Source organism: Tachyglossus aculeatus, chromosome 20 (assembly GCF_015852505.1).
Source record: "Tachyglossus aculeatus isolate mTacAcu1 chromosome 20, mTacAcu1.pri, whole genome shotgun sequence".
In the NCBI taxonomy this organism is placed as follows: domain Eukaryota; kingdom Metazoa; phylum Chordata; class Mammalia; order Monotremata; family Tachyglossidae; genus Tachyglossus; species Tachyglossus aculeatus.
This window is the reverse complement of record NC_052085.1, coordinates 8,594,899-8,615,578: the sequence shown is the minus strand read 5'-3', so window position 1 is coordinate 8,615,578 and position 20,680 is coordinate 8,594,899. Positions and strand designations below refer to the sequence as shown.

Genomic DNA, 20,680 nt, shown 5'->3' with positions numbered 1-20,680 from the left:
TCGCCACCATCTTGGCAGCTACCCCCTCCCCCCCCCCCCCAACACACACACACACAAACACAAAAAGGGGCAATCTGATTTTCCCAGTGCAAACATCCTCCCAGGGAGCAAGGCTGGAGCCCTGGTGGAAGCTGGATTGATGCTTTTAGACCCCAGGACCATTTCATGCCTGGAGCAGGGCCCTCAGGCCCATCCAGTTTCCCCCCAAGACGAATGCTTGCACTGGCAGAACCCGGCCTAAGGCCCTAAACGAGGAAAGAAATATCTTGGACGGAAGCAGTGCGCCTAGTGGAAACAACCACAGGCTTGGGAGTCAGAGGACCTGGGTTCTAATACTAGCTTTGCCACTTGCCCGCTGTGTGACCTTGGAGAAGTCACTCAACTTTTCTGTGCCTCAGTTTCCTCAACTATAAAGTGAGTATTCGGTACCTGTTCTCCCTCCTACTCAGTCTTTGAGCCCCATGTTAGGCAGGATTGTTTCATATCTGCTTAGGTTGCATCTACCCCAGTGCTTAGAACAGTGCTTGACAGATATCCCCCACAGACAGACACACACACACCCAAAAAAAAAAGGTATCCTGCAGGGGCAACAGAAGTCTAAACCTCTAAGATTTTAGCCTTTCTAAGGGGAGGGAAAGATAAGGAAGAGACGATACAACCCTTTAAATTCCAGAAGACAATGAGGTGAGTTAGTGCTGAAGGAGAAGCAGTGTGTCCTGTATTCATTAGGTATATGTAGGGGGAGAAAGGGGAAGGTACCAAATAGCAATTCCTAGGAAAGACAACAAACATCAGGGCCAGAGGTGGAGGGCAGGCAGGCAGGACCTGCAGCGTAGGGGTTAAAGAAATGAATGGAGGATGAGGAGAATGAGGCCTGACAATGGCCTCTAGTATGTGAAGGGCCATTATACAAAGGCTGGTGGCCGGCTGGTGCCCCCTACTCGGTCAAACCGACCCAAAGGAAGGAAACAGATTACCGAAGGAGAAGCGGTTTCCCCATCAGGGCAGTGGGAGGACTGGGGTTGGCCAAAGGTTCCGAAATGTGCGGATGAGAGGATCGCAGCAGCGTCACCGTCTGCTTGTTTTCATTCCCAGGCGGGAGACCTACAAACCCCACAGCAGAACAGCTCGCAGCTGGCCCCCTTCCTTCCTTGACTGAGCAGAACACGCGCCCTGAACGGCACCGCTGGCGACCCATGGAGACTAACCACCAGTAGGAAGATCCCCTCCAACCGTCTTACCTGCACCTCCGCCTACTATGTGCATTAACTTCAAATAGTTTTTTTAACTTGCTCCTCTTCCCCATCTTCCTCTCCTCCCTTTAGATGGCTACTTCTTTCAAAAGGAGTAGGCCAGAGCGTCAGCCTCTACCACCCCCAGGGGTTGAGGGGAGGGTCTCAAGGCTTAGCCGTCCCCAAGGCCCAGCTTTACTGTTCGGGCCTCATTTCCAACCTATCTGGATGGAGCGGGTAGCCCCTGGGAGCACTCACGTGTGGCTTGGCCTCAGAAACCAAAGGTGGGCCGTGGGAGAGGCCTCTGCTCTCCTCTGCATCCGTGGTAGATTTCTTTACCTCTCCGCAGGGGTGCCGACGAGAGCAGGGAAGCATCTTGGAGGTGATGAAGCGCTCCGACCACGGCAGCTGCCCCGGGGGCAAGGAGGATGGCATGTGGAGAGGGGCACGGCCGACCTGGCCAGGCACAGGGTTCTCTCCGGTACAAAATCCTGGACCTGCCCAAGTGCTTAAATAGCACAGTGTTAGTATCGGTATTGTCCTCACCTGTGGAGAACTCTTAAGATGCCTTGCCGAAAGAGCTCTGTCATTTTAAACAAAAGGAACTGCTTCCTCAACACAAGGGTAAAATAGAGCATTTATTGATGGAATAACAAAAGTGCTTTTTTTAAATATTCTTCAAAATACATTTGTACAACTTACAATATATCCAAAATAACTGTACATACAAAAATTACCTTGTTTTAATGTATGTGCTTTTTTTTTTTTCCCCAAATATTACAAAGTAACTGTTTTTGGCAAAGGTCAGCCTTTAACAGAGGTGACCGTTTGGGATAAGAAAAATAGAACCTGAGGGAAATTGACACACCTAAGTCAATGATAAGCAAGAAATATTTTTTTTTTCCAAGTCTGTTCAATTTCATTTTTGTAGAGGTGGTTTTTTCACATTAAAAAAATAAAACAACAATGAAGGAAATGGGATCTACATACTTGCTGCAGTTTGTATGTCAAGTAGGGAATTCGAGCCAGTCTTTTGCGTGGCAAAGACAAATGCAGGGAACGTGGGCGTACGCTTCCAAATCCTCACGTTTATAGTTTGTGTTTGTAGAAAGAGGAGGGAAGAATTTGCGTTCCAGTTCCTTCTAGCTGCTGTTGATATGGTTGATCTGATTAGATCTACGATGGATTTCTTCCAAAAAGCTCTCCAGTTGCTCTATTAGCATTCGTTTCTTAAACCTGTTTGAGGAAAATGTATCTTATAATTTTGTTCTCAAAAATCTTTGTAATCGTACTGTTAAAAATCAAAAACTCCTAGGAAGGCTTTCCTGAAACTGGATATAGAAGTATAGCAGAATAATTTATGCAGAATTAGAATATTAAAGTGTACTGTTTCTCCTCTCCCCGTAAGAATGTTAAAAAAACATTTAGGTAATTAACAAAAAACCTTCCTCTACTACCATCAGAAGGAATGCTGAGAAGAATATTATCCTCAACAACACTGGGGCAGAGAAACAAGAATTAGACACGGATGCTTGGCAAAGCTCAGGCCCCTGACTTGAATAGTGTCTGCCCTGTTAGACGCTATCACTGCTAGATGAATTAGAAACTCCCCACCACAACAATCGGGACTTCTGCTAAAATCGCCACAGGTGCAAGAGCCACTCTGAATAAGGTAACTGGCGGTACTTGTCTTGGAGCTTTTTTGTTGACTAATTTCCTTGGGTAGGTCATAACCTCTGAAACACCCTCAGCAGGAAAACCATTTAATTAGAGGCTGGAAAACTGGAACAGAATTGGCAGAGTAACTGGTGAGATCATCTCTGCTTTGCTGAAGGGGAAACTCCCATGCCTGGCTCACCCTGAAACTGGTTACTAAGCGCTTAGTACAGTGCAAGCGCTTAGTACAGTGCAAGCGCTTAGTACAGTGCTCTGCACATAGTAAGCGCTCAATAAATACGATTGATTGATTGATTAAGGATGGGTGGCTGGCCCCGGGACTTGTTCTTCCTCTCCCTAACCCTCCCCTCCTCTCTCTAAGAGGTTGGGGTGTGTTTATGGAGCAAGAAGAATGCCACTAGAAGTAAACTGGTCACCTGAGCTAAGATTACAGCCTCAGTCAGTTTGGAACCACAGCCCAGGCTCTTAAGCTACCCAGCCAGCCACAAAGTACACAATTTAACAACTTGGGAGTTTCTAGCCTGTAGTTTTCTATCTGAAACTGCACTCCCCTACAGTCATCCCTCTCATTTTTCTGACTGTCATTTTCCAATTATGATTAATTACGACATCTGAACCAGTGCAAATCTCAGCCTGGACACCCGAACCCTTGGAGAGGAGGAGAGGCGGGCCACTGCTCATTTCCACATGAAAAGGTATGGAAGAGCCCGCGTGGCTACTCTGTATTATTTTACTACCCAAGAAAATGTAAAGAACTTCTACAAGGGAGGGGACTGGAAACCTACGGGATCCTGGCTGCAGACACTGGGGGTAATCATTTCACAGTATTCAAAAACCAGCGGTTCCCGTTCATTTCAGGATCTACATACATACCTTGATGCTTCTTTAATGACATTCTGCAAGAATATTAGTCTTGTTTGTAGGCTGCCTTGCACATGCTTCAATAAAGAGAAGATCCTTTCATACTCTTTAAAAACCAAAATAAAAGGAAACATTAGTAAGGGTCTCATTACAGTCCCTACTCGTTAAGTTACTCCCTAATTACTGCTTACTTATATGGAAAGGACCCAGGTGCACTGGCAGAAGCTAAAATATAAAAATAATTGCTGAAGGTTAGAAAGTCAGTCTCTCTGGAAAAACCAGGCCTCCCTCTGGGGTTCACTTGGGGCTGGTCTCTGATTAGTGGGCTTGGTGAAGAAGCCTATTCCTAGAAGAGCAAGAAGTGGAAAGAGCACGGGCTTTGGAGTCACGAGGTCATGGGTTCAAATCCCAGCTCCACCAATTGTCAGCTGTGTGACTTTGGGCAAGTCACTTAACTTCTCTGTGCCTCAGTTCCCTCATCTGTAAGATGGGGATTAAGACTGTGAGCCCCCCCGAATGGGACAACCTGATCACCTTTTAACTTCCCCAGTGCTTAGAACAGTGCTTTGCACATAGTAAGCGCTTAATAAATGCCATTATTATTATTATTAAGACTGAAGCTCTGCATTCATGCCTGATAAGTCCCCTCCCCATTGGGGTTCCTGGCTCCTTGCCAGGAGGGAAGAGACCGCTACTGAAACTTCCTCTCTTCTTCCGCTCACAAAGCTGCAGGCCTGGAGGTGGCCTGGAAAGCAGTGGAGGAGAAGGAACTTCGGAGGGTGCCCGGGAACAGAGAAATGAGGGGGAAACGTCAGAAGGAGGGGGTGAGAGCAAAAGTGAGATGAAGGGGAGAAAAGGAGAGAAGGGAAATGTGGTTGAGAAAGGGAAAAAAAAAAAAGGAGGCAAAGAAAATGACCAGTATTGGGTGAGGGATGAAAAAGGGGAGAGAGAGGTGCAAGGCAAAGAAGCAAGTGATTAACAGACCAGGCAAAGAGGAGAAGGGGGGAAGTGAAAACGGGCATTAAAGGACAGAGGAAGTGGAGGTGAAGGGGGCCAAGAACAAAGAGAGGGGCTGGTAAGTAAAGTCAGCCCAAACTGAGGGGAGGAAGGGATAAGGTTTACCAGAAGAGAGGAAAGGAAAGGGGAAAGGAAAAGCAAAGAGAATGCAGCCAATTTAACTGGGCATCGGCCATGTGAAGTACCCTGGTTTATCAAGACATTTGTGTTATGGAAAAACTACTGTAAACAATTGGACCTAAGGCTTTCAAAATATTTTTTAAAAGTGCCCCCCAAAATTAGCAGGCATAAAGTCTTTCCAAGAAAAGAACAGTGATTTTATAATGTCAGGCCAGCTCCAAAGGTTCAAATACTCACCAACAGAATTCCTCCCATCACTACGGAAAAGCTAGACTAATAGTGAGCTAAAGGGAGATGAAATGCATGCCAAACTATTTAATTTTCAAACTGTCATAAAATGTTGAGGATTACAAATAGATTATTATGGGCACTTAAAGAATTGATTTCAGATTTGAGAAGCAGCATGGCCTAGTGGAGAACAGTACAGGCCCGGGAGTCAGAGTCGTCAGAGGACCTGAGTTCTTCTCCCAGCTCTGTGCGGCCTGATTTCCTTATATCTATCCTGGTGATTAGTACAATGCTTGGCACGTAGAAAGTGTGCTACACTTACTACAGTTATTATTATTATTACTACTATTATAAGTTGCATGCTGCTTTATACTTATATACTTTATACTTCATGTTCTTTTAACTCAGGCACCGTTAGAGGAGTTAATCTCAAATGGTTAGCGAGAGATGTAGAGGGAACTACGAGTGGTTGCCGCACACTTGCCTGGGCTTGTCCACTGTCCCCTACGGTCCCCACAAGCTAAGCAGGGTGGCCCAGGAGTTAGTTGCAGGGCTCAGCCCACAGGCAAATCTAGGAGGAAGCCTAAACTGTCACTTAATTACCCACACCCACCCAAATATTAGTCAAACTCGAGGTTTCTGGGGTACCACTAGTACATACTTCTTCCTGGCTTTCGAATCTCCTTCATGATCTGTGCTTTTAACTCAACGTTGACTTCTTCGTGGCTTCTACAATGCATCAGTTTCTTGCCTTTGTTGGGTGAGGCTGTCGGTAAATCATCTTCAGCACACTGCTCTTTACCTCTTGGTTCCTCATGATTTTCCAAAAATCCAACTATTGGAAGGTCATTAGTTATTATGTGATCGTGGCCAAAAGCCTCTGTGTGATTGGTTGGTCGTTCTAGGGCACCGGCCGGAGAAGAGGATGGTGAAAATTCAGAATCCAGGGCATTTGGTGCAATCTCTGATGACAGTTGGTCTGCAACATGATTTTCAACCACGTCATCTACTGCAGTATCATTAGTGGCTTCTGAAGCTAAAAAAAAATGATGAGAAAGCATGAGGAAAAAAAATCCACTGGGAAGCACAGAACAAAGACAACAGGGACATGACCGGTCTTGGTTCGGCTTGTCTTAACGCAAGTGGAGGGCATTTCTCTGTTCACCCCAGATCTGCAAATCACACTGCCAACTACACATTTGCAAATTACAAGGGAGAATGCCGATAACTTTTGTGGCTTGTAATTTATATCAGGAACTGTGTGTAAACCCCATCTCTCAAAAGGAAAAAAAATAATCCGTGCAGCTTCTTCGTTTCCTATCTCTTTAGTGAAATATACATAGGCCATAACATGTCTACAGATTCAGGGCGGGGGTCACAGCTTTTTACTCCCAGCAGACAGACCCCACTTTTCTTGTCTTCCCTACTCCCATTACAACTTTCCTGCATCACCCAGCAAGAGGAAGCCGTGGAATAGTGGGGTAGTTATCTGAGAGGCACGATGATGTAAAGAGGACACCCTGGCTTTTTGTCATTTCCCTGCCCCGTCTACTCCAGCTTCACTTACCAACAGGAATGTGTACTGTTGAGTGTGTGATGGGTTTCACCCTGGAACCAGACTTCCTTCACCCGCTGCCTGAACATGTGACACAGTGAATCAGGTCTAGCCTTCAGGTTGTAGACTGCTACTCCCCTTCCCCTATACCAATCAAGAGTATTGACTGGGTGCTTATAATATGCAGAGCACTGTACTAAGCATTTGGGAGAGTACAAGCAGTGGAAGTCTGAGTTGTGCTCCACGTCCTGGGCCTTTTCCCAAAGCATCTCCCATATGAAGCCTCACTGGAATATCTTGAGCCCATAATACTCGTGAACTGGTACACTGGATTAGAAACCTTCTTCTTCCAGATGCTGTACTAGCCCCACCATCTGTAAGCCCAATTTGGCAAGGAAAAACTCAACTGACAATGGCCAGTTTCAAGCTCAGAACCTTGGACCCCCGGGGAGCTGGCTATTTCTTGGTTACAAAGGAGGTGGGTCATTCTGGTGTTTCCCCATCAAAATCAACCTAAGATGCAGACGAAAGAGTGATTGAGAAATACCCTTGCCCCCGCACTTACTTTTATGAAGAGGAATGGGCTTGATGAGATCCGGTTGTGCTTGTGCAGTAGGTGTGGGAGGCCCCTTGCCTCCAATGTGATTGTTGACGGCAAGAGGGGTCTGCTGCCGCCCTTTCAGCAGCGGGGACATACAGCGGCGCCTTTTGGGGATCCCTTGCATACTTGGTTCTCCAGGCCGTTTGTGTTTGTTCTGAGGTCCGGACACAAATTCATCTGCTTCGTCTATCATCATGCCCTAAGGGGAGGAGAAGGGATGTTGACTTACGGACCCCCGGATGGCTACACGGTGGACCCCAGACGGACCCCCCCAGACAGCTATCTCTGGTGCAAACAGGGAGCCAGGTCCATGCTGCAAAACGAATGCCCACACTGTGGGCAGCGGTGAAGTGGCATGAGGACAGCAACTCAGACTTCAGATCAAATTAGAGGCCAAATGGAAGAAATTCCTAGATACTGATTCGCAGTAGAGGGGAGAAGTTTCATGCTTTCCCAAGTGCACTAAGAGAGGTTATATGAGCTAGGGGCTTTCCGACTTGGGCGGGTACTCTGCTCCCTCAATGGGGCGGAACTCTACCAGTGCCACCAGTGGGCTCCATTACCCCTACTCCCACCACCCAGTGACAGAGCCGCTTCCTCCCTGCAGGAACAGCAAAGTAGGGGGACGGAAAGAGACAACTGAAAAAAATAGACAACGGTCTCAGTTATAAATTGGGCAAACCTGTGCAAACCGGGAAACCCCCTTTGAAAGGAGGGGTGGGTGGACCCTGGAGAATGACAGACATAGTCACCCCCTAAAAAAGCTGTCACTCCAACTAAGAGTCATCATTTTAAGTCACCAGCAAATTTCCAAGTTTAAAGAAGCAGCATTTTCCTTTGGCCCCCTGGCCACAGAGAACTGGTTCTATTGGGAAAGGGTACCTGGAAATCCTTCTCCCTATAAAGCAACCCTCCCTAAATTCTTAATATTTTCCCTTCAATTTATTTAAGAAACATTTTCAAGTTACCTTCTTATCCAGTTTAAAGGGGTTCCCAAACGTGTGTAGTCTTCGAGGCTGATCAGGGTCAAGTTCTCGCAGTGGGGATGGTATCTGCTTGAGGTACTCCTGGTAATTCCCCATTTGGGCTATTGGAACACTGTGCACTTGATCTGTTGAAATGGAAATGGTATGCTACAAGTCATGGTAGAGCCAGATGCAGGATTACAGATGTGAAATAAGCTGCTTTAGTTGGACTACACTTTCCCTGAGTACAGAAAGGGGACATCTCTTGCCAGGTACCAGAGTGAGAACAACCGTTTCCAAGCACAGTAAATGTTTTGTAACTCAGCTTGGGGACACGGAGAGGCCCTGGGAGTGAAATGATTATTTAGTACATTTCTTAAGAACCTGGGCTCCAATCCCAGCTCCGCCACTTGCCTGCTGTGTGACATTGGGCAAGTAACTTCACTTCTCCGCACCTGTTACCTCATCTGTAAAATGGGAATTAAGACTGTGAGCCCCTTGTGGGACAGAGACTGTGTCCCACCTGATTAACTGGTATCTACCCCAGCGCTTAGTGCCAGGCACACAGTAAACAAAAACCATTAAACAAAACAAAAACTTACTACGGGCAAAGTACTACGGGCTAGTAGAGAAAGACACAAGTCACGCTCTCTAGCCCCAAGAAGGCTCACAATCTTCGAGAGTGGGTGGAAGAGCTGGATGGGGACAGAGGAAGAAATAACGTGATAATCCAACAAGAGCGGTGAATGAGACACGGTACCGGACATGAAAGGAAGGCAAGAGGCCATTCCTTGGCTGGCTGTTCCTGCTTCTCCCTCTCCGCAGGACAGGGTTCAGTGGCAGGTGGGAAGGAGGGACTTGTCCTGCACCCCGCCTCCCTACAATCTAAGAACCAAGGCTGCCCAGAAGGGGGTTTTACAAAATCAAAGAGGGCTTTGTACTGATAGCACATAGTAAGCGCATAACAAATACCATAATTATTTAATAAAGGCTATTTTTTGATTAAGAAAGGCCCAGAAGTTAGGCACTCATTAAATGTTGGCTGTATATCACTTTTCTACAAAAACATTCTGGTCATGTCACCCTGCTCCCCAGAAAACTCCAGTGGTTGCCCATTCACCTCTGCATCAAACAAAAACTCTCTCCATTAGCTTTCTGTTTATTTTATTTTGTTAATATGTTTTGTTTTGTTGCCTGTCTCTCCCTTCTAGACTGTGAGCCCGCTGTTGGGTAGGGACTGTCTCTATATGTTGCCAACTTGTACTTCCCAAGCGCTTAGTACAGTGCTCTGCACACAGTAAGCGCTCAATAAATATGATTGATTGATTGATTGACTGATAGATCAAGCTGCGGAGCAGCGTGGCCTACTGGAAAGAGCAGAGGCCTGGGAATCAGAAGAGCTGGGTTCTAATCCTGGCTGTGCTGGCTGAGCTGTGCCTGCTCTGTGACCTTGACAAGATTTCTCTGTGCCTCAGTTTCCTCATCGGGAACATGGGGACTCAATGCCTGTTCTCCCTCCTCCTTGGATTGTGAACCCCATTTGGGACAAAGATTGTGTCTGCCCCGGAGTAACTCGTATCTCTCCCCGTATTTAGAACAGTGATTGACACACAGTTAAGTCCTTAACAGATAGCAGTAATAATAATAACCTGAAGATGAAGTTCACTGTTTGAAGCCACTTCTCAACTCAATCAGGAGAGTTTATGTGAAGGGTGAGATGGGAGTGGAATATTGCACACCCTCAAGAAGGGCTCTCACAATCCCAATGGCATTGCAAACATTTAGAAATTGCCTCAGCTGCCTAATAATCCAATGTTAAGTCAGTCATGAAAATCCTTGTTCCTTTCAACTCAACCACCACACAAAAAGCATTTTCATATGGCATTTAGGCCACATACTTCTGGTGAGGTTTTCTCCTCTCTTTTAGTAAAGTGTGACAAAACCATAAAATGCCATAGGCTTGTACTCGTCCAAATGCAGGCTTACTAAACACGTATTATAATCTATACCCCCTCGTCCCCCTCTCGATCCCCCCATCTTACCTCCTTCCCTTCCCCACAGCACCTGTATATATGTATATATGTTTGTACATATTTATTACTCTATTTATTTATTTATTTTACTTGTGCCTATCTATTCTATTTATTTTATTTTGTTAGTATGTTTGGTTTCGTTCTCTGTCTCCCCCTTTTAGACTGTGAGCCCACTGTTGGGTAGGGACTGTCTCTATATGTTGCCAACTTGTACTTCCCAAGCGCTTAGTACAGTGCTCTGCACACAGTAAGCGCTCAATAAATACGACTGACTGATTGACATACGCGAAATGAAAAATACAATTCTCACAATAGAGCTCAAAATAGCAAACCAGTATTCTAACCTTCATCTTGTCCTTTTAGAAATTTGCGGGTGCTCTTCAGAAGATTAGATCTCATTCTTGTTAAGTGGTCCAAGAGATTTCGTCTAGGTATATCGTAAGCATTTCTAAAGGTCTGAGGTTTCAAATCCTACAGTCAAAGCATTCAAAACAGAAATTGGTTAACTCTCTTAGGGCATGGCAATTTTTCACCCTGCTCCTCGCCGCCGGCTGGCCGGTAGCCCCTTCCAAATGAGCGGAGGGGAGACGGCGGTCCCCATGTCCAGGGAGGGTCCCTCCCCGTTCGGTCAACGCTGATCACCTTGTTCAGCAGGGCGACCTGGAAGCCGGCATACTCCTTCATGTTTAGGTCGAGAAGTCGGCGAGGAACGTCGTCGGTAAACCCCTGCAGCAGCTGTTGGAAGTCTTTCCTATAGGCCAGTGACAGATTATGTGATCGGCTTCGTACTTTAATTCCAGTTTCTTGAACTACTTTTTTGCCAACAGATCCGATGACTCTATCGGATTCTATTTTGGCCTTAATTTGGAAAGTAAAAATTGAGAGTTACTAAAATCACAGATTATTAGAATGCACATAAAAGAAAACCAGATCATTTTTTCATGGATTAATAATGGTAAAATTATGTGATGCTGAAAAATGGTCTCAGTGATTTATATAAACTGTGATTTTATTTATTTATTTTTAATTTAAAATCACAATGCTAATGTTTGCTGAAGGCTTACTACGTACCAAGCACCGTGCTAAGTGCTGGTGCTAGATACAAGATAATCAGATCTCCCCCTTCTCCCGCCCTCCAAAAAAAAAAACAAAACAGAACTAGAAAGGTGTACTACAAAAGCTAAGAAATATCAGGATTTTCTGAGCAGAAATGAAGACAGCATTTGGAGATCTAGTTACCAAAATTTACCCAAAATGATTTGTAATGGCTCATTTTTTAAAATAAAAACCAAATGTATAAAATAATCAATGACAATGAAAAAAATGCCCGTCATTTTAAAATGTAATTTAAAATTCACTCCAGCCCAAATCCCTCGAGCCAGATATGTAATGTTCCCATTTTCAAAGGAATTCTTTGGGATCAAGTAAACTTTGTGATTTTACTAGTCACAAGCTGCTCTTCTCCCCAGTGGCCCAAGGGTACGTGCACCTCCCTCTGCCTGCTTAACTTAATCCCTAGTTTAGCAGTCACCAGCAGTGACCTAATAATATGACAATGATTGTGTTTTGCCAGTGGCTTCAAATCTTAGTTCAGGAAGATGAAGAACACCAGGTCCTGGCACTAGATAGAACAGTGGGAAAAACTTACTAAAAAGTGTGTGTTTTAAAAAAGAAAAAAAAAAGGCAAACTCTTCTGACAGCTCCGTGATTTAGCCTATTGGCTACAATCCCATGTATGTCAGATTTGCAAATTACATTTTAAGTACATAAATCGGTGGTAATTTGAGCTAAAATACTATGTATAATCCAATTTTGTTTGGTGACAGTGACCTTTTAAAGAAAATAAGAAATCAATGACTCACTTTGTACTGCTATTCTTTTCATTAACATTACCTGTTGACTCAGTTTCTTGAGGTATGAGATAACACTGTAGCTAAGCCCATATTCTGCACTGTCTGCTATGAGGTTAGGAGCTCCCATCATTCTTACAGCTTTCTTCAAGGGCTGAGGTAAAAGAATCAAAGTTGAGTAATCCACTCAGTTACAAAGAAATCCGCAGACACTGTTACAGTTAACAACATTCAAGGAAACAAAAAAATTTGAAGGCTACATCAATTGTGCTGAATGACATTCAAGGAGTCAATGACAGTCACTCAGCCATTGACAGATGCTCTCTCAAAACCAAAATCTTGGAAAATGTGGCCAGAGACCCCATTAGGGGCAACCTCTAAAGATGGGGGCTATTTAAGCATTCCCCAAAATTGCAAATACCCCTCTACCATTAATGTGAGAAATCTGGGATGAGTCGTTGGACCAGCCAACAGTTCTTCGTAGCAGTAGCGGGATTAGCAGCATTGACTGAGCCCCAACCGTGTGGACAAAACTGTTCTGGGCTCTTGGGGAGCATTCAAGGGTGTAAAAAGCGCTTAGAACAGTGCTTTGCACATAGTAAGCACTTAATAAATGCCATTATTATTATTATCATTATTAAAAGGGGATCTCCAAGACAGCAGGAGGTTACACTGTTAAGCAAGATGCAGATTACTGACTGTTCAGTAATAGCAGTAATGGTCGCACACCCAAGATAAGCAGACATAATGTACCTGTCACAACTGGATTTAACTAAAACACCTACTTAAAAAAAGGGCTTCAAATCATCTTACCCCGAGATAGTAAGGAGGCATCGTCTTCAAATAACTTTCAAAAGACTGTCTCCATTTTAAAGTTGGCTTCGCCTTATGAATCTTGAATAGGTCATCTGAAATTTGAAGTATGGAAAAAACAATCACTCCAGGCAACCAGATCGGAAAGTCCTATCCAACATACTGTTTAAAAAACCCGCAGGCTGAGAGTTTGCTTGGTATCCTCATAGATCATAGTCATTTATTTTCTGAAACTGCTCAAGGCAAACAGGGGGAACTGTGATTCTAAGAGAACCTATCATTGCTGCTAGTGAAATCAGGAAAATTTGAATTCAGGATTATATCAAGCAGAGTGCTATTTTTCCTTTTATGAAAGCTGCACGAATCAAAACCTTTTATACAATGTTGAGACAACCTCCTAATCCTAGTTTCTTCTTCCATACAAGCAATTACTTTCAAATAGAAATTGGAGAAGAAAGAGAAAGAGATGAAAAAGATAGAAACTGCATTTGTGAAAAAGGAAGGGGCAAAGTCCAGTAGAAGCTCAACGCTACGGAATCCACAACATCATAAGCTTGAATATACCCTAGATTCCAAGAGCTGTGGTCAGGACCTAACAATTGACCCATAGCAGCACTGTAGCCACTGCTGGACTTGGAGTGCCTCCTAAGTGATACAAGTCAACATGGACCTAAAAACTGCGGTTGCCAGACAAGAGATGAACAGGATGCCCAAGGGTACCCGCCCCCCCAACTCCCAGCTCTGAGGCATCCCTGAAAGCAGCTACAAAATATAGATAATAACATTATTCTCTAAGGCAGGTGTTGGTCATGACCCCAGCCGGTAACATTTTCATACATGACTAGCCTTTGGGAGGGTGGAGAAGGAAGAGAAGGGATAAAATTAAAGGTTCTTTGAAACATATTCTGTCTCTAATGAATTTCATCCTTGAAGGCAGTCTTTGTAGTCCAATATAAGCACTCAATACAGTGCTCTGCAAAAGCACTCCAAAAATACCACTGATTCATTACAGTAGGGAGTATACAAAACGAACTCCGGCAAGAAACCTATGGCAACTGAAGCTGAGAAGTTAGGTCACTAATTAAAATTTTTGCATGTTTTTCTCTTTCTTTGATGGCAAAGGAAAAGCCCACTATCGACCCATTGCCATCTACTGAATTAAAAAACACTCATAATTTTTCTCATTTTGGTCCACAGAAAATGTTAGAAAGTTGTATACTCACCCAAAAGGGGAAGGAGGACTGGATAGTTGTAAGGCATCACGAACAAGTTCACACAATTCAATGCCGTACTGGCTTTCAAGTAACCAAAAGGATGGCCAAGCTCACTATATTTTGCACTGTTGCTCACATACACCTGTTACAAAGAAAAGTTGTTAAAATTTAATATACGACTGAAGAAACCATTCTGTGATTCAATTTCAAAATCACTGTGTTGAACTCACCTGCCAACAGGTCTGAGGAGATTTCCTTTCCAGGATAAACTGGGTGAGCGGTGAAGGTTCCAACTCGTATTTGTCAAATGGCAGTTTGTCGATAACCATTGGCTCACAGTCGGTGCAGGAGAACTTCACTACAGGGTGAGATGTTCGAGGTGGCTTTAAAAAAAAAAATTTACTATTAACTACACATACTCAAATAGGACAGATACCAATTCTATTGAATCTTTATTGAAAAGCTTATGGTGTGCCGAACACCTCCATCTACTAAATCTGACCGTGGAATTTACGAGTGTTGGGAACGAACATTTTAAAGTCTTTCACAAAAAACCAGAATAAGGTATTTTAGATCATTATGGTCAGACGTCATCAAAGAGGCAAAATTATTTATTTGTAATTGTGGACTGAGGTAATCCTTCCCCAGATACACTTTTGGATTTTGCTTCTGCACACCCAAGACATTCATGAACAGACTAGAAATTTTATTAGGCAAAAGTTTAAGAGTTCTTCTAGGAAGCAGTCAGTCATATGTCTGTAAAAATAGAGATATAGCACTTCCAAGTGTTTAGTACCATTGCTCAGCACATGGTAAATGCTCGATAAATACCACTGATGGATTGCAAAACCTTTGCCAAGTTGCTTTGCCACCACATCAACATCCTCCCAACTGACCCTCAAATTCCTGTTCAGAGATCAACAGGTCATGAGAAAACCTGAGGAGGAATTTTAGGAAGACCTGCTCTATTCAGAAATTATGATTATCTTTTCCTTAAAGTTCAGAAGCCTAAAAATCACAGTAAGAGGGAGCTAATCTCTGAGGAAGTGGATATGGACTACAGCCATCCACAAGAGGCCCCTGAATTTTCAGGTTAAAGTCTGGTCCAAAAATTCACCCTTTATCCATGAGGGAATGCTGCTTTTCTTGCTCAGAGGTGGAGAGTTGAAGCAACAGAGAGAAACTTCCAATTGCTAAGCACCAGGGCAAGGTGGTGACTAGAGAGGAATCATTCCTTGTCAAGAAATTCTGGGAAATGCTTTCCCATATCAGGGCACTCAGCCTAGTTCAATTCAGTTACCTCCTCCAAATACCCTGACTGGGCTTCATTTTTATATATAACTGCAATTCAGACAATGGCCCCAAAAATGCTCAAAATCCTAGAAAGTTTAGGTACTTGATTTAAGATGGTCTCAAATTCAGACTTGCTTTCTATCAATAGCATAGTAAACAGCCCTCGGACATACTAGAAGGGTTAGGAAACATCAAGTGATCAAGCAAAATATTTTTACTCTGAGCATTGGAGGTTAATCCCTAAAAGGCACTGGGCCATCAGCAGGGTTGGACTGAGAGGGAAGGAGTGAGTGTTGAAGGGCTGGCCTTAAATAGAACAAGGGAATACCACACATGAATTGAGTTCTTGGGGAAAGACTGTGGGCAAGTGAGAATTGGCCTGATAGTCTGGTTGCTAATTTGTATAAATGCATCGAAGTTAGGTCTATTAAAGGATCTGGAAGAGATTTAAATCCCCCTCCCCCCTGCCAAAAACACCACCCTCCCAAACAAAACCAAAAGAAAACCAAAACACAAACACAACACTTTCTGGGACTTTCTGGCTACCCTGAAGTCTATCTTTACTTCTGAAAGTTGAATTTTGTGTCCCAGAGTACAGTGCAATGTCCTCTTGAAGAATATTGCACCTATAGTAAATCTGACATTTATGTGGGTCTTGGTGGGGGAGGAACGGGGGCTTAGGGAGGAAAAAGAAGATTTGAGATACGGATTTAAACCAGCAAAACCCCGGCTGAGTTTTGTTTTTGTTTTGTTCTGGCCAGTGGGCCACTTAGGTGCGGAACCTGCAGGTTGACCTGAGCCCATGTAAAATTCTGCATGGTGAAAAGAGGAGTGGGAGGGAAAGCGGAAGAAGGGGCAGGTAGAGTCCTGCATGGGTTATAAATCTGGGACTCAAACTCGTCCGGTTCATGTCAAGCTGAAACTCCAGGAGGCAGAACTCACTTCCAATTCACTGGGAAACTCTGCCAGCTCAACCAACCACAGGCATCAAGAGTCTTTCGGACAATGGTTTGGGAACTGCTATGTGCAGAAAACGATGCAGGAGGCATACATTCAAGATCACATCTTAAATTCGCTTTGCGGCACAGTGGTATAAGCTGTGTAAGACTGAAGAAAACCAGTTACGTGCCAGCCTACATCTGAAAAACCCTCCCCCCAATCAGATAATCCGCGACACAATGCTGTCTCCTAACTCTGTTTACTAAGGAAGAACGCTATCCAACAGTACACAAAGAAGAAGAAAACAGCCCACCACTGGGCACAAGGGGAGAATATTGCAGATAGACCAATTCACTGTATGCACCTGAAGTTTTAAAGAGCTTTGAAGTTTCTTTCCCTATTTTACTATCTATAAGGGCCAAAATGAAACTCATCTGTGGAGGGATGGCTGCCGTATCTCCTCGACCCTAAGCCGTCACAAAACACCTGATGGATAAGGTAATGCCATGAAGACAGGACTGATCTGTTTCCACCCTCCGAAAAACTTGACCTGGAAGAGTTGACGTCCAGGACTACTCCAGCTGTGAGACCTGGAGCGGAAGGTGTGATTTCTCCATAATATGCTGGTCCTGAAAACTCAGGCAGGAGGGTATGAACATCTGCGGCAGGAAACAAGGCCCCTTAAAAAGAAGGGGGGAAAAAAAAAACACCTTTCCTCCCTCCAGTGATGTTTCACTTGGTTAAGCATTTGTTCTCCAGCTGTTAACTATTTATAGAGTATCTACAAAGAGGTTTTCCTCCTTATCAGAGGCCTTGTATTTCCATCTGGAGACAAGAAGAAACCCACACCTGTGGGGAACCAAATCTTCCAACCCCATCCTGAAGTATGCCTTCAAAGAGACTGTAGAACCTTTCTACGCTTAGACATTTCTTCACACAGCAGGTGACAAGCACATGAAATATGTTACTACAGAAGTAAGGCCGGATGAGAATATCAGTAATTTACAGATTGTGGATACATTCAAAGACAAGAGGACCATACTGGGTTACAGCACAAAAGGTTAGGGATGTTAGGAGATCTAGTTCATTGATAATTATCAGGGTGGATGCTAAGAGCGCCTTATGGGCAGGGAACGCATCTACCAAATCTTCTGTATTGTACTCTCCCAAGGACTTAGTACAATGCCCTGCACAATTAAGTGCTCAATAAATACCATTTATTGACAAAGTAGGGCAACCATTACTCAGCTTCCCCAGGCAGCCTGTCACTACAATCGGATGACAGGATCCTGGGCTGACTTAATAAGTTAATAAGACCAAACTAGTACCAACATTTCTTTGGTTCTTTAGAATTAGAAATAATGCTGCCATTTGGAGGCACTGCAAGTAGACCATATTAGAGAGCAGCCAGTGGATCCCCCACTGAGGAGAATGCTCTCTGCACGCATTCTTATGCCCCACGCATGGACACACAGACTACTTGTTCCAACCCCACGGCATGCCACATCCAAACGGGCAGGCCCGCATTGTCAGGCACCCGAATCCTGTCTCCTTCCTAACCCACAATTTCTAGCAACAGCACGGAGTGAAAATGCTTCGGATGGCAGAACCAAAGGGCACACCAAAGGAAGTTCGCTCAGCACTCAACTCACAAGCAGGTGAGCACAAAAACTAGAAGAGGGTAGCTAGTGAGGTGAAGAGGATTCTCAAAATTTTGCAGACTGAACCAAGAGATTTCTATTTCAGAATACTATTTCCAAGCCACCAATTAGTTCTGGGGCTCACTGATCCATTTCTCAGATATAAATATTTTACTTGATAATTCCTAGTTAGGATTTCAGGCTCTACACATGTACATAAACTCCTGACAAAATACAATTATACAGCACATAAATGCTACACATCAAGCTAGTCACATGTGAGGAGCATTAAGCAGTGCACAATGGATTTGGCTATTAGGTTTGCATTTAACTGCAAATAGTAACCTATAGATGAAACTACTCTTAATGAAGAAGTAAAATGTGGATAACCTGTCATGTACTAAACTGAGTGCATGCTTTACCGAGGCAACTTATCTGGCTTTAGCATCTAAATGTGTTTAACTCTGAAGCGACGTAGTGTCCTTGAGTAGCATCTATGACAGAGAAACCCACAGGTTTTGTCTGAAATTCTCATTAGTGACAACCCCTCCATTTGACTTGTATTCCCAGTCCAAAGATTCAACACAAGAATTCCATACTACTCTGAACACCTAGTGTGATGGACATCCTTCCCCACAAAGCCACATTCTTTACCGTCTTCAGTGCCTGGGAGGAACTAAAATAACTTAAAAAGAGCAAAAAAAATCTGGATGATCGTTTCCATTTGCTTCTTAGTACTCCAATTCCGGACACTTACTAGTGTTGGAGAATTCTGATCGGGCCAAAAAGATTCTGGAACGGGCCAATGGCCTATTGGAACCCCAGTTTTGGGATTTGGTCTGACATAAATGAGCTTGTGACAGCTGTGCCAAGGTTGAGATCCGAAGGACCTCGATGATGTATCTGTCAGTCCATCTACAAGGAAGAAAAGGGGAAAAAGATACATCTAGAATTAAAATTAAACACACATAAAAGGTTACATACTGCTACTTGTGGAAAATGCTGCTCATAAATAGTGATTCTCTATGAAGTGACTGCCTTTCTCATAATTCTCTATGAAGTGACTGCCTTTCCCAGGTGTTAGTCCTCAGCCATATTTTTAGTGCACTGCCTTTAGAAGTTCATTCACATACTATTTCTAGAGCAGGATAACAGCCTTCAAACACAGAAGTCAGCAAATCTAGGCAGTCAACAGACTTCAATACAATTGGTTCCCGAAAACTGCATCTATAACGATAATTATGGCATTTATTACAATGGATTCAAAGTGTGGTAAGTTGAAACCAATTTTCTCAGAGGAACAATGTTACAACTGCGGGATTGGTTTCTGAATCCTGGTTGGATACTCTATTTTTACTAAAACCACCCAGAATTCTATACTCAATTAGAAATGAGGCATATGGATGAGGAATTCTAAGGAGTAAGAGAAATTTCACCCTACAGTGGTCAACTTTTATTCCATCAGAGATAAAATTGGACCTTTCCAACCTCCCTGGGGATCAGGATCAAGTCTGATCCTCTTCCCCGCATCCTGGGAGACACACATCTTTCACCTTGGACAGCTTCTTTATGACACTTTCGTCGGGAGGTAAGAAATGAAGAGGAACTACTTTAACACCAAACCTTGTAGAGCGCTAGGTAGGTAAGTAGGTAGGTAAGCAACTTCCCTTTTCAGTGGCTTTCTGAAAGACGTGTCTCATTGCACAAACAAGAACCAGTCTGGCCTTTTAAAATGTGCATCATCTCCGACTGAACCAAACTAACTTTTCTGTGATTTTACAATACGTTTTGTTCGCTTAAAGGTCTACTGGAAAAAAATTACCTTCCATAGGTGGCGGATCTGGTCCTGCTTTTTCAAAGTTTATTACCACTCCACTTTGTACCTTTTGCACCAGTGACTCCAGGCACTGATTGAGCATTCTCGAAGAACATACAGCATATGAACGACCTGGAATTTTAATGGAGGGAGAGGGGAAAGGTATTGGGCCAAGGAAGTTTTCAACTTTGTCACACAGGCAACTACTGATTATCAATTATAACTGACATCAAGAATGGCCTAGATACTTAAAATGTGCAGAAATTTCCCAGATGTCATTTTAACCCAGTTCCAACTTCCTTCCCCAAATCCTCTGCTACAGAGTCTGATAATTAGTCAAATTAACTAAGCAATTTCACTTCTCCCCCTTGCCTATCCCCGTCTTCCAGAAAAGATGACCAAAATGAAATCCCAGGGCCTAATTAATCTTACAAACTAGGAAATGGCATTGAGTTGGTTTGGTCAGCTTCAACCAGAAGCATGGCCTAGTAGAAAGAGCTAGGAGTCGGAGGTTCTGGGTTATAATCCCGGCTCTGCCACATGTCTGCTGTGTGACCTACAGCAAGTCACTTCACTTCTCTGTGCCTCAGTTACCTGTAAAATGGGGATTATATACTACTCCCTCCTAAACTGCAAGCCCTCTGTGGGACAGGGACTACATCCAACCTGATTAACTTGTATCTACCCCAATGCTTAGAACAGTGCATGGCACATGGTAAGTATTCAACAAGCACCAGAAAAATGCCTGATGTCTTTATTTCTACATTACCAGGTGCTAGAATAGCTCCACTACCAGAAACCAAGGAAGTTTAAGATCAAAATGGGA

General features: G+C 43.8%; 1 protein-coding gene across 1 annotated transcript in view; it reads right to left on the bottom strand.

The window, feature by feature from the left end:
• Positions 1 to 1,857: 1,857 nt before the first annotated feature.
• The window catches only part of INTS6 (integrator complex subunit 6), a 56,556-nt gene continuing 37,733 nt past the window's right edge, over positions 1,858 to 20,680 (bottom strand). The window contains exons 6-18 of the mRNA XM_038761530.1: positions 19,861 to 19,986; positions 18,796 to 18,953; positions 14,397 to 14,549; positions 14,176 to 14,308; positions 12,953 to 13,047; positions 12,183 to 12,293; positions 10,932 to 11,147; positions 10,634 to 10,760; positions 8,260 to 8,402; positions 7,256 to 7,490; positions 5,797 to 6,171; positions 3,783 to 3,876; positions 1,858 to 2,468 (exon numbers count right to left, since the gene is read on the bottom strand). Coding sequence (XP_038617458.1) covers positions 2,375 to 2,468; positions 3,783 to 3,876; positions 5,797 to 6,171; positions 7,256 to 7,490; positions 8,260 to 8,402; positions 10,634 to 10,760; positions 10,932 to 11,147; positions 12,183 to 12,293; positions 12,953 to 13,047; positions 14,176 to 14,308; positions 14,397 to 14,549; positions 18,796 to 18,953; positions 19,861 to 19,986 — 2,060 coding nt within the window. The 3' untranslated portion in view covers positions 1,858 to 2,374. The remainder of the gene's footprint in view (positions 2,469 to 3,782; positions 3,877 to 5,796; positions 6,172 to 7,255; positions 7,491 to 8,259; positions 8,403 to 10,633; positions 10,761 to 10,931; positions 11,148 to 12,182; positions 12,294 to 12,952; positions 13,048 to 14,175; positions 14,309 to 14,396; positions 14,550 to 18,795; positions 18,954 to 19,860; positions 19,987 to 20,680) is intronic.